General features: G+C 41.5%; 1 protein-coding gene across 1 annotated transcript in view; it reads right to left on the bottom strand.

Moving 5' to 3' along the window:
- epha6 (eph receptor A6) overlaps nt 1-14,565 on the bottom strand; it is a 143,372-nt gene that overhangs the window by 122,095 nt on the left and 6,712 nt on the right. Inside the window, exon 2 of the mRNA XM_047803675.1 lies at nt 5,490-5,554. Within this exon, the coding sequence (XP_047659631.1) occupies nt 5,490-5,554 (65 nt within the window). The remainder of the gene's footprint in view (nt 1-5,489; nt 5,555-14,565) is intronic.

The raw sequence follows: 14,565 nt of genomic DNA, 5'->3' as shown, positions 1-14,565 counted from the left end.
CGACGGGATAGGCATTTTGTGTAAGAGAGAGGGGATGTGTGTGTCTGTCTGTGGATGTGTGTGTGTGTGAGAGAGAGAGAGAGAGAGAGAGAGAGAGAGAGAGAGAGAAAGAATGTGTGTCTGTCTGTGGATGTGTGTGTGAGAGAGAGAGAGAGAGAGAGAGAGAGAAAGAGAAAGAGAAAGAGAGAGAGAGGATGTGTGTCTGTCTGTGGTTGTGTGTGTAAAAGAGAGAGAGAGAGAGAGAGAGAGAGAGAGGATGTGTGTCTGTCTGTGGATGTGTGTGTAAGAGAGAGAGAGAGAGAGAGAGAGAGAGAGAGAGAGAGAGAGAGAGAGAGAGAGAGAGAGAGAGAGAGGATGTGTGTCTGTCTGTGGATGTGTGTGTAAGAGAGAGAGAGAGAGAGAGAGAGAGAGAGAGAGAGAGAGAGAGAGAGAGAGAGAGGATGTGTGTCTGTCTGTGTGTGTGTGAGTAAGAGAGAGAGAGAGAGAGAGAGAGAGAGAGAGAGCGGTGGGGTGTCTGTCTGTGTTTGTGTGTGTTAGAGAGAGAGAGAGAGAGAGAGAGAGAGAGAGAGAGAGAGAGAGAGAGAGGATGTAACAAACTGTTACTAAAGACACGATGACGTAGAACAATGATGGAGTTAAATAACCCAAAACCTGTGATATTTATTGAAACCTGTGTGTAACACACACACACACACACACACACACACACACACACACACACACACACACACACACTCTCTCTCTCTCTCTCTCTCTCTCTCTCTCTCTCTCTCTCTCTCTCTCTCCTCGACCCTCATCTCTCCCTCTTTTATTCCTGCAGCATCCCGATGCAACAGCGTCGTTACTAAAATTGGGCACAGGTGTGTGACCGATCACTTTATTCGGCTCCGCCCTCCAGTCACAATCCCGGCACTCGGCCACGCCCCCGCGTCCACGCTGCCTTTTAGATACTACTATCATTTTCTTTTCCTTCTATTTTGTCTATATACGTTCTCTTACGATCTTTCCTTTTCCCGACCTTACAGTAAATTCCATTTCTAGTTTTAGTCTGTAACTTCGATCAAAGCAACATTAAACCTTAAACGAGTTGTACTGGGTATGTTTGTGTAAGTGTCGTGTTGTAGCTCGCCTCGCTTTTGTTTACCGCCTCTTCTGCACACTTCAGTAAGACTTCTTTCTCCTTGCTTAGCTCAGAACGGTGGTTAAATATGCAACATACAGTCTCTCCTTCTCTGCACACGTGCGGCACGGGGAGGTTCGCCTCTGCCTCGAACACAAAGAGGAAATCTGCCTCGCCAATTTGAACGTGTGAGAAATCACGGTGGCGCTGTGACACATTTAGTAATTACGGAGCGGCTCAGAGGGACACGTCAAAGAGGAGAGCCGGGAGAATAGTCAACAAAACAGCACAAACAAACCTGCCGCCCGCATGCGGAGACAGAGGGACGGAAAGAGAAAGGAAGAGAAAGGGGTGTTTTACAAAGAGAGACAGACAGAGAGAGTGAGAGAGAGAGAGAGAGAGAGAGAGAGAGAGAGAGAGAGAGAATGAAGTATACCCGAAGGACGTGTCTGTCAGTGTAAACAAAAAAGAGTGTAAATATACTCTTGTCGTCTTTTACTAGAAAACAAATTAAATGGCAGGAAGAAGTGTCCTGATGCTAGGAAAGGTGTGTGTTCCAGCTGGCTCATGAAAAAAGAAATAAGGGACAGGCCCTGATTAACATGCAATACCCTGTACCCTGGCAGGAGAGAGAGAGAGAGAGAGAGAGAGAGAGAGAGAGAGAGAGAGAGAGAGACAGAGAGAGAGAGAGAGAGAGAGAGAGAGGGGGACATGGTGAGGGACACAGAGAGAGAGGGTGGAGCGACAGAAAAACAGATAGGGAGAGATATAGAGAAAGAGAGGAAGACAGATAGAAAGAAAGAGACAAACAGGCAGACAGAGAGACACAAAGATAAAGAGACAGACAGACAGATACATAAAGACAAGCAGACAGACAGAAAATAGACAGAAAAAGAGAGAGGCATAAAGACAGACAGTGTGAGTAAGAGGGACATAAAGACAGACAGAGTGTGTGTGTGTGTGTGTGTGTGTGTGTGTGTGTGTGTGTGTGTGTGTGTGTGTGTGTGTGTGTGTGTGTGAGAGAGAGAGAGAGACAAAGACAGACAGAGTGTGAGAGAGACAGAGAGACAGAGTGTGAGACAAAGAGAGAGACACATACAGTGTAAGATTGAGACAGAGAGACAAAGACAGACAGAGTGTGAGAGAGACAGAGAGACAGTGTGAGACAAAGAGAGAGACACATACAGTGTAAGATTGAGACAGAGAGACAAAGACAGACAGAGTGTGAGAGAGACAGAGAGACACAGTGTGAGACAAAGAGAGAGACACATACAGTGTAAGATTGAGACAGAGAGACAAAGACAGACAGAGTGTGAGAAAGACAGAGAGACACAGTGTGAGACAAAGAGAGAGGCACATACAGTGTAAGATTGAGACAGAGAGACAAAGACAGAGTGTGAGAGAGACAGAGAGACACAGTGTGAGACAAAGAGAGAGACACAGACAGTGTAAGAATGAGACAGAGAGACAGAGAGAGAGACAGAGTGAGAGACTACCTAGTGAGAGCAGGTATCCAGGATATTAGAGCATGAATTATTGATTTGATGGGAGAGATGTGGGTTGGCTTGTTATTGCACCACAAATGAAAACTCATGTGGTGTTACCGAGGAAATCAGTCGTCCCTTCACTCCGTGGTTTCCAGAGGAAGAGCTGAACCAATCTGGAGATGTGCACAGCAGGGCCACTGGGAAATCACCAGCTTGTGCATAGTAGGTCATTTTACACCAGCTCTAATACAAAACTGTCTCTGCCTTGCATCACAACTGGAGTCACGTTCAGGAGGGAGATGCCGCTCGCTCGCTCGCTCGCTACGTCTTTACGGGTCTATTACGTCTGGACTCGAACAAAACAGCAAAGTCGACCGGCTTCGTTACGGGCGTATTATTCCACACTTTACACAACACCTTCATCTGTTACACATCTGTTTGTTACGATGCCGCCTGGGTTACTGGTCCTACCTCAAGGCTGATTATTTTCCATTGACGGGATGTCCAGAGGTATCCGTGTCCTCGTGTACACCAGCAGTTTGACCAGAGCTTAAGACTTGTTACAGTTGGGCAAAGCGTTAGATACAAGTTCCTCCAGTGTTCTCCGGTCACAAGTCTGATCTAAAGCGAGTCAGGACGTGTTTTTATTTTTCCCCTTGTTGATAATCTCACACTGAATTTTAGTAGTTGAAGACAAACACCTTTAAATGTTAGACACTTGTAAACAGACAGTTGGGGCGTCTCACAGAGAAACAGAAATTATGTGAAGATCATCTGAGGTATTAATATTAATATCCTGAACCACCGGTAAGATGTCCGGGTTACTGCATTAGTACATTAAAGGTGGGGTCTCTGATGTTTGAGAAATGCTTCAGAAAATCGAATCAAAACAAAACAAAAATCAAAACAAACGTGTAGACGACGGGCTTGTCAATGTGGGCGGAGAGAGTGTTCAGTGTGCGTGTGTGACATCAGCAGAAAGCGGTTTTAACATCGACATGGAGGATAAAAACAAAGAAAGAAAGAAAGAGAAGAAAGGCTTACGATAAGGCAAGAAGTAGGACGTGTTAATATAGGATCAGCTTTCCAGCGCTGGAGAGAACTGAAGGAGCAGGAAGTTGGCCACATATTCACAGGTTGGAGTTTCCCGAGTCAATAACTCCTGAGCTAAACGCTGTTACTACACAAATAACACCTCTTTACTATCGTAGTAATGTAGAGAGGCAGCTACAACCGCGTTTTGTGTAGTAACAGCGTTTAGCTCAGGAGTTATCGACTCGGGAAACTCCGACCTGTGAATATACGACCGTGCGCACTGAACACTCTCTCCGCCCATATTGACAAGACCCGCCCCTTTCTGCTCATCGGCTACACGTTTGTTTGGATTTTTGTTTTGTCTTGACTCAGTTTTCTGAAGCATTTCTCAAACATCGGAGACCCCACCTTTAATGCAGAAAGGTGAAATAACGTTGGACGACGTGCACAAAGCCGAGTAGGTGTTAAAGTGTAGACGTTTCTCATTAGAACATACAATAAGAGAGAATTTCTACAGAGCCTTTACTCTGTGCTTGAGGAATCCATTTCAGGGTTGAATGTTGATGTAATAAAGCCGTGAGGATTAGTAGGAATGAAGGCTTTTAAGCTTGACATGAATTCTTAAAGGCACGACTTCATTATGAACACTACATTTATTTATACGTAAACTAATGAGCTGCTCATCATGTATTTCTGAAACAGTTTATAAACCGAGAGCCTGTAAATATTTTACACACAGTTCAGCTGTAAAGACCTGTTTCAGTCTGTAAGGAAGTCTAATCTAGTCTAATCTCCTCAACTATTTTCTGATCCACTCTATTTTACCCCACTCTAATTTAATCTAATCTAATCTAATCTAATCTAATCCAATCTACGTGAATCTCCTTTACTCCAATCTCTCTACTCTAATCTTTATCTAATCTAATCTAATCTAATCTACGTGAATCTCCTTTACTCCAATCTCTCTACTCTAATCTTTATCTAATCTAATCTACGTGAATCTCCTTTACTCCAATCTCTCTACTCTAATCTACTCTTTATCTAATCTAATCTAATCTAATCTAATCTAATCTAATCTAATCTAATCTAATCTAATCGACTTTATTCTACTCTAATATACTCCCCAATATATCATCCCCAGTCTCCTCTATTCTACTGAACTATATTCTACCCTAATGTGTGCTGAACTACTCTAATCTACTCTACTATATACGATCTGCATCTCGTTCAGGGTCAGAAGGTCCACCATAAATAGCTTAAATGCCCCAGATATTTACAATCTAATAAATTCTTGATTTTTAGGAACATTAGGGTAGGTTTTTATTTAGCTGACTATTAGATGAGACGGTGGAAAATGGACTGGCTCGATACCTAAATGTCACGCTAAGGACAACCATAAAAAAACTTGAAGTTGAAAACTTAAAAAACTGTGAAAGATTAACAGAAAGTTCAAGTTAGAAAGTTAAAAAGTGTGTGCATAAATAAAAGGATAAAAAGCCCCTGAAAATCATCTCCAGGGGGCAAATATCGCCCTGTATTTCTAGCTGCCAAAATAGTTACACATGCTCCACTCCAGATTCCACTTTACAGAATGTCTAAATATCAAATTTACTGAAATTAAGCACTCTGACAAAGTGCTAGTTTTCCCCCAGAGGCAGATTATACCTGATGCCGGACTAAAACCGGTGTTTTATGGAGAATTACCGCTTGTCAAACGCTTCATGTCGACATTTAATAATAAATTGGCGTTTTGAGAACTGATTCAGAAAAAGAAAGAAAAAAAAATCGCATTAATGGCTTTTTTAACAAAGCATTTTTTTTAGCAACTTAACTGTAATGTTACTTACCCCATTTACTGGGTAGGTCATCCAACCAAGTTCCCCCAATACAGCTGTGGTGTCCAGGAGAACCACTGCAGACAAAAGAAGGAGAGAACGTTAGATGGAAATAAAGGTTATTGTCAGGACTCAGGCCCGGACTTTTGGCCACGTGCCTTTGTTTACGTTCCTCGTCACGTGTCTGCCCCGCCTTCGTCTGCTCCTCCCTGTCTCCACACCTGTTCCTAATCGTATCTCATTGTCTTTTGTATTTAAGTGTGCCCACTTGCTGAATGCGGCGCGGAATCATTAGTCACGTTTACCCTTAGTTACGTTTAGTCCCTGTTAACTGTCGTCATTTGTATTGTTTTAGTTATCGCCTTTTGCTGTTTGTCTTCATTATTTATTAAACCCCATTCATTCGAAGCTATCCTGCATACGGGTCTGTCTCCTTCCATCCTGGTGGTGATAGTTATGTATCAAACCCAGTGGACTTTGCCAATACGTCCTGCGTATTCTGTTAGAATATATTTTACTTAGGGATTGTCTTGTGTACAAAATGTCCAGCCCAGCCTTTTCAGGTGACACTTTCCGTTGCTGTTCTCGCTGATTACAGCAGGGGTGAAAACGCAGCCATTAGGCCGCCCTCAGAGTGTTCTACGCGTGCTAATTTGATATGATGAATGTGCAATTTCCCTCTTCTCCAAGCCTACACTTAATTACAGTAGCTATCAATAAAGCGTGTCGTCGTCGTCTCCCTGGTGGCTACTGTGTAAACTTTTTTTGAGGTTATTTTTTGGAGTGTCAATCATTCTCCTGTGTGATACAGTATTCCGTCTGTCTTTTAGAGCTTTAGATATCTTACCAGCCTAGGGAGGTAAAGAGAGATGTATTTTGGGACGTATCAGGTCTCCCCTTGCTTGAAAGTGCGTGGTGCTAAAAAGCCATGATGGTACACAGAGTGTTGTGGTGTTATACAAACAATAGGTGTGTTTGTAACACACAAGAGCTGGTGTGTTTAACAGAGGGCCAGACGGCTACTCTAATATCCGCGCTGAGTGCAAGGCAGGGCTAAATGCCCTAAACATCTGCAGACAGACTGAGCGCTACTGTACGCCATAATCAAATCTGCCTGCCGATGCCGGATCGCCATGACTGGAAGTGATGGATCTGCGCGGCTCAACACACCCAAACAAGGAGAGGTGAATTAGAGAGCTGGGCACTTTGGCTGCATGGATAAAATCGGATTATACCCCGTCTAGACCCCATGACGCAGTCTCAGGTCATAATTATCCCCAGATTTCCACATTGAAGTTTTCTCTGCCGTCCGGTGATGAAAGCCAGATTACACTTAGATCGGGTGATAGATTTAGATGGACTTAATTACGGAATATTTATGGCCAATTTACTCAGAACCGGATTAAACTCCAGTCGAAACACAACTCTCTACGGAACATCTGCGATTATTGCCACGTTCGGTACATTGCCTTTTCCACTGGACTATGTTATTCGATCTAATGTCTAATAAAATAAAGTATAATCAAATAAAGATAAATAAAGCATGATTTACATGTCTACTTCCAAATCCGGCATATTTACGATCCCCCACGAGCCACCTATAGGCCAGATTTAGCTTCCTCACTCTCGTACCTACAGTACACACTTTTTCTATTCACTTTAAAGTACTTACTGAATAATTCATGTTTATTAAGTAATAAATAATCACAAGTAAATAATCACTGGTGTAATGCGGCCCAATAGGTTTCTGTTAACTGTAGATTGTTATTATTTTCCTCTGAGCACATTGAGTTTTATAAAGTTTTTTTTTATTATTTATTACATTTTTTGTCCATTTATAACCTTCGATAAAACAAACAAACAAAACAAAAATCATCGTCACATCACTGAGAAACCATTAAATCCAAAGGCCACGTAACCAACAACCTTAATGTCAGCCTCTGTCTGTTACAAAGCACCGTCTCACTGGAGACTCCTTCCAAAAAATGCTCGGCTGTTACTATGGAAACAATAATGTTAATTATTATTTATTATTAATTAAAAATAGGAATTATAACATTGTTGCTGTAAACCTGCGTTCAAACCTGCTAGCAAGGAAACGTTGCTAGGACGTTAGGTGAAATTTTGTTCTCTATCTTTATATCGATACCTGTACGTCTTTATGGAAAGGCTTATAATACTGTAGCTTCCTTATGTACCTAATAAACTGTCAACCTTAACTGTTACAGATGTCCTTGTCAGAAGGGTCAAGTGATTTGCTGCCCTCAATCCCAAAGACTGAGACATCAAGTGTGAGTCATATGAAGTGGCAGCTGTCATTTGTGTCTGTCTTTGGATATCCCGAGTCCTTAAAGTAGGCCAAGCGGCATGGGATAGAAAAGACACATGATTTAAAAGAGAGAGAGAGAGAGAGAGAGAGAGAGAGAGAGAGAGAGAGAGAGAGAGAGAGAGAGAGAGAGACTTGCAGAAAGTGTGAAAATCCTCCTGCTGTCTCGGTTAAATAGAGGTTCCTTCTGAAGTCTTGTAACCTGCTGGGAGGCGTAAGAACCCACTTTAACCTTACGTTTGATGCTGTGCAATGTGAAGCCTGGATATTTTGACATAACGTCATTTTAAGCTCTGTGCTGGATCTAGTTCTAATCTGAGCACGACGGCATTCAGAACAAGACATTTAAAGGTCAAATCCAACAGTTACCCCAGAAGATCTTGATGTTTTTTTGTCTAGCAAGGAACGTATGTGGATACCTGAGCATCACACCTACTGTATATGTGTGCCACATACTCGTCTAGAATGCCTTCGTATGCTGTAACTAAGAGGCCCAAACCTGTTGCAGATGGACAATTCTCCTGTGCACAAAGCAAGGTCCATAAGGACAAGGTTGAAGTGGAAGAACTTGCGTAGCCTGCATGGAAGCCTGCACCCTAAACACCTTTGGAATGAACCTAAACTCCAACTTCATGCCAGGCCTTTCTGCCAGATGTCAGTGTCTGTACTGTACTCTTGTGCAGGATGAACACAAATCCCCATAGCCGGCTCTGATATTACCAGAAAAAGTGAGGAGCAAAGAGGGGACCAACTCTTTTAAGACCAACCCATGGATTTGTAATGGGACATTCAATAGTCCAGTGTCTACGGTACATACCTTCGGCCATGTAGTATGTAGAAAATAGGAAATGGTACAGTACATATTTGACCCTGTACTCTTACATATTTAGCCCGCTACCAATTTCCACCACCGGTAACCTTTCCCCTATCATACGACAGCTAAAAGCAATGACTTGCTTCCTTCAAGACACATGAAGCCTCCGAACACAACTTTTCGTTGCATCACAGCCTACTGTAACACACTTGCACACCCATTTCAACAGATGTGAGTACGCAGACACCTATGACTGGCAGCCGTGATTGACAGAAAAGAGAAAGAGAGCGATTACGCCACACTTCCCACCCCTCCCACTGTGGCATCACCGGGAGACTCCGAGTTCGAACCGTCTGAGCGCTACTGTACGCTGTTGAAGCAACAAAGCCACAGCCGTCTATGGCCAGGAGCCAAGGGAGTGAAACTGGCATTGCCCTCTGGGTAAACTCTTTTCTGTTGCACCAATTAGGAACCTTGACCAGGGTGAACTATAATCATGTTATTTAGTCCATAAGGAAGTAGACTAGATCTGGGACTGGGACGGAGAGTGTGTTTACTCGCCGTTGATTCGATTGAACTTTATTATTCGTTCTTCACAGTGTTTACAACAGCATCAGAAAAGAAATAATTAAACTGTATGAAACCTATAGACAGAATTTTTTTTTTTCCAGAGTGAGTATTTGTCCATAAACGTTGTTGACAGTCAATTTTATTTCGTAATCTACTCCCCGAGATAGACGATTTGTGCTTTACAAGGACTGCGCATAAACATCTACAAATTATCTAGATGATACACTTCCAAGAAATAATGACTCGAGGCTCAGCAGGAAAGAACAGCGTGCTCCCATCCTCATGATCCAAGTGTTAAATCATTCTCGTAGTCGTTTCACCGCCATTACAGGTAACAACATCTGGACAGATGTGAACAGGGAAAGTGAAGCTTTCACACTATACATGACTCTTTGACAGGAAGAGGTCACCTCACTTTTTTATCGTACAAATCTTGGGCAAAACGTGAGCAAAATAGTGCTTCGACGGGCTTTATCGACATCCTCGATGCAGCATTTAAACCTGCAAAGCTGAAAATCTTCTCCAAATGTCTGCGACTTGCATGCGAAAAACAATGGCGACTTTTTACAGGAGTTCCAACTAAATTTAAACTTAGGAAGATACAAAAACTCGTTACCAAGAAACCAGAAAAGTGCCAAGACCCTTCACCATGCTGACACTGGAGACTCCTTAGCATTGCTTACAGTATATTACATCATAAGAATTACACAAAGATCTCATTACATTCTCAACCTTCGTGGGCAAAGTTTGCAAGTTCTTCCTGTTCTTCTGGGGTTTCCATGTACGCTGGTTTCCTCTCTTAGTCCAGTGACCAAACACTGTGTGTCTGGTATCTCAAAATTCTCCGTAGTTTGTAAATGTGTGTGTGATTGTCCCTTGTGATGGACTGGAACCCTGTCCAGACTGTCCCCCACCTACAGTGATTCCTGGGTCCCCTGGGATAGACTCAGATTCATGTGATCCCGTGTATGATAGAGGCTACAGAAAATCGACGGATGGATAGATGGATGGACAGACAAATGGAAGTAAGGACCAATCAGATTTGAGGATTGTACAGCTCTGCGGTAAAAGGGTATAGAACCGAATATCATCTCTCATCTATATACTCAGCCTGAAGGATATTATATTTACTTCTTCCTTTTTATAGGGCGATAAACTAAACCATTTAGCACATGTAAAACATCTTTGCTGACACAAATCAATAGCTGGCATGCTGTTGGCATACTGAAATTACAGCATGTATCTGCTTATAAATTCCAGCTATAAATATTTATGCAGAAATCAAGTGTTGATGGTAAATAATTTTTTTTTTTTTAATATTAGCCGAATAAAAACATCACCGGGGCCCGCTTTATTTGTTGTTGTTTTTTTTTCTTACAATTTCATACCTGTTTATATGTTTGGGTTAAACCTGGAGACAGTGGATTTGACCATGCAGCGATATAGAAAAACGTCTGACTTAAGAGCATACATTTTCCAAAGCACTAATGCATTATTGAGTGCTGTTCACACAAAGAGGTTAATGCTAATGGTATGCTGCTGGTTATATATATTGTGTGTGTGTGTGTGTGTGTGTGTGTGTGTGTGTGTGTGTGTGTACTGTAGAGGTCACATGATAGACATTAGCTGCAGCTGTAGCGCTGCACTGTTCTCACTTTCGTCAGACTAAAAGTGCATTCTGGGATAATAAGCTGGCCTGCTTATTAAACTCGACTTTTCCAATCATCATTCGGTTTTATTGCTTCGCTGATTACACTATTGATCCTCGGTCAGAAATGGTGTGACATCCCATAATACTTTAATGCAATGCACTGTACAAGGAGAAATGAAACCACTGTTCTGCATTCTTATTGAACACACACACACACACACACACACACACACACACACACACACACACACACACACACACACACACACACACACACACAGTTGCGGCTAGTCAGAGACTTCACAAAGTGCATACGAGTGGTGAGGTCTGTGTTGGATTTGTGCTGGAACTCTGCAAAGCGGGGACATCGATACACAGAAGTGAGCAATCGGTGGTCAAAAGCAACTCTTGAAGAAAGGTTTTGTGTTTACCGGCTTGGGGGAATAATCAGTAATCAAAACTATGTGGACAAGCAGATTTCATATATTAGTTTTCAATCCGTAATTGCCCCGTAGACTTGTAGAAAAAAAGGGGAACAAATAGTAATGTATAGAGAACAAAGATGTTTCATTTTTCGCTATGTAGCTACTGAACGTTTTAGCCTAGCATAAGCTACTCATTTCAAAGTAGCAAGAGAGAGGTGTATAGATAGATAGATAGATAGATAGATAGATAGATAGATAGATAGATAGAGAGAGAGAGAGAGAGAGAGAGAGAGAGAGAGAGAGAGAGAGATAGATAGATAGATAGATAGATAGATAGATAGATAGATAGATAGATAGATAGATAGATAGAGAGATAGATAGATAGATAGATAGAGGAGATGTGAACTCCATGTGATCTTTTGCAGACTGTATATTTATAATCACACCCCCAGTGTCACCCACATGAGGATGAGGTTCCCCTTTGAGTCTGGTTCCTCTCAAGGTTTCTTCCTTTACCGTCTAAGGGAGTTTTTCCTCCCCACAGTCACCTCAGTCACCTCAGACTTGCTTATTGGGGATAAATAAATACAAACACACTGTGAACTAAATCAATCTAATATAAATCTTGAATTTTGTGTTCTATTAATCTTTATATTATTCTTTATATTAACCTTTTGTTCTATGTTTATGTTCTGTAAAGCTGCTTTGAGACAATGTCAGTTGTAAAAAGAGACTATATGATTTAGTGCTTGTTTATTCTCGTCACATCTTTTATAAATATGAACCCATTCGCCTACAGAAGTCCACGGCCCCTGTGTTACATTCCTAACTCGTACCTAATCGGTGTTGATGTTCAAACACCGGTTGAAATGGGAGAAAATAATTACAATAAATAGAATTTTTTTGATATATATATATATATATATATATATATATATATATATATATATATATATATATATAATATCCCTGGTACTTCCAACAGATTCCATTAGATCCATTATCCTGCTTGGAGATATAAAATTACACAGCACTCAATGTGGCGTTATGATATTACACCGCACTGTTCACACATCTCTTACAGGAATCCTCTTTATACCGCAGCATTACAAAAGTGACATTTAACAGTGCAAACCGAGCAAATTCCTTTCATTCTGTAGTCTGTGTGATAAGCAGGCAATCACTGACAACTTTGTGTGTCTCTGCAGGTGTCTGTATGTGTTTTCTGTTTGCTCCATTTAGAACAGAAGTAGAAGAAAGTTGGATCTCGTTTGCCGTTCTTCGGTTACTTTTATCGCGATTAGTGAGAAAAGTGTGAAATACCGCGAGTGTTAGCGTTCAAATTTTCACACTGCGTGAACGTTGTCTATACGTTCCACGTTTTTTGTAGAATCACTGTGTTCATATAGCTGTGTAAAAGTTTCTCTATAATATATACACTAAATAATATAATATATACCATATAATATATAGCCTGTGTGTAGTGTATAGGGACATTTTTGAAATTGGCCACTCCATAAAACCTCTTCCGATGTCAGATTGTCAGCATTTGGACATGTTGTTATTATAAGGTGAAAGAGAGATTGGATGGATGTAAGGAAAAGTGCCGCACGGAAAACAAACAGTATAAATAAACAAACCTTGTGTGGCAACGTGCAGCACGCTCTCAGACAAAACATCCCTAATTTCCCCTTAATGATCAAGAAATACATCTATCTGTACGTTCAACCCCTCCATTCATCCATCCATCCATCCATTTATCCATCCATCTATCCATCCATTCATTCATCCATCCATCCATCCATCTATCTATCCATCCATTTATCCATCCATCCATCAATCCATCCATTTATCCATCCATTCATCCATTTATCCATCCATCTATCCATCCATCTATCCATTATCCATCCATTCATCCATCCATCCACTTATCCATCCATCCATCCATCTATCCATCCATCTATCCATTAAAAACAGATTGTTGTGTTTAGTTCTAGTCAGCAATGTTCGAGAGTCTTCTTTGCATTTGTTAAATTTAGCACTAGCAGCAGCAGTGAGCTCCAGGTCTACTATATTATACTATATACAACTATATTAAATTACGCCGATGCTGAGTAAACTGCCCGATCGTACAGTTAAACTGTGACACTATAATAACAGTACTAGTATTTTTTAGCTCTCAGTAGTCACAGCCTGGCTCGGTGTAGCATGAAGCGACGTTAAGATTTATTACTAATAAATTGCTCATATGCAAATGAACAAATGACACTAGATATCATACATAGTCTTATATTCAGATGTTCTAATGTTATATACAGCCAATGTAATATTACACTGTCCTACTAAACCATGGTTAAGAATTAAGCAGGCTAACGACTTTCTGTTGCAAGTGTCTAGACTGTACATGACCTCCACACTTCCTCCTGCAACACTTGCTTCCACATCACCATTTTGGGCCAGTTTATATGGTGGTCCAGATACCAGACAATCCCCTGCAGACGACACCGCATCACATCGCCTCCTCCACCAAACATGGGCTCCAGGGTAAGCCCATAAAGTCCAAACCGGTGTTCGTTTAGCAGAGTTTGCCTTTTCTTTTTTTACATGTTTTATAGTGGTATTTCAAGAGGATCACTGAAAGCATTAAGCTCCAGGCTGTATAGCCTTCATAGCCACGAGAGTCATGGAAGTCCATGACAAGGTCTGAATTCACAAAGGAGTATGAAGGATCTCAAATAAAACAGCTGTAATAATAACGATCCTGGACATAACTATGTTGCCTTCCACTCAAGAGACTATCCCAGCTATTCACGAGCCCTTAATCCAATAAAGTAGTGCTCAACAGTCCACGTCTTTAATCCGTGTGATTTCTAGTTATGCTGAAAATCCAGTGAAACCTTATCATCAGCTTAATTATCATGATGGAACGATCCATGCTTATTAACGTGACTGTGAAGTCAACATGGAAAATAAAAGTTGAAAGGCGATGATAATGACCACTAGAGGGTTCTCGTGGTTCTGATTAGCCTTTACATTACATTAGCGCATAGCTATGATCACATCAGAAAGAGAATCGTGGCTCTTTTGTTAAACGCTCAATGCAAAATTGATACGATAATGTCAGCGTGCCGTGCGTCGGTAATCTTCCTCTGTGAAGTCGGTTTCGGAGCAAGAACGAGCGGCACCGAGGGTTAACGCTCAGATCACAGCACAAGGGATGCTCGGAAATGTCGAGGTGTGATTTTCGAATCGATTCCCGTTACAATAGGGACACCGGAGTGTGTGCTCATGTGAGAAAGACG

This window comes from Tachysurus fulvidraco, chromosome 18 (assembly GCF_022655615.1).
Source record: "Tachysurus fulvidraco isolate hzauxx_2018 chromosome 18, HZAU_PFXX_2.0, whole genome shotgun sequence".
Lineage (NCBI taxonomy): Eukaryota > Metazoa > Chordata > Actinopteri > Siluriformes > Bagridae > Tachysurus > Tachysurus fulvidraco.
The sequence above is the reverse complement of the archived record's forward strand: the minus strand, read 5'-3'. Positions and strand labels throughout refer to the sequence as shown.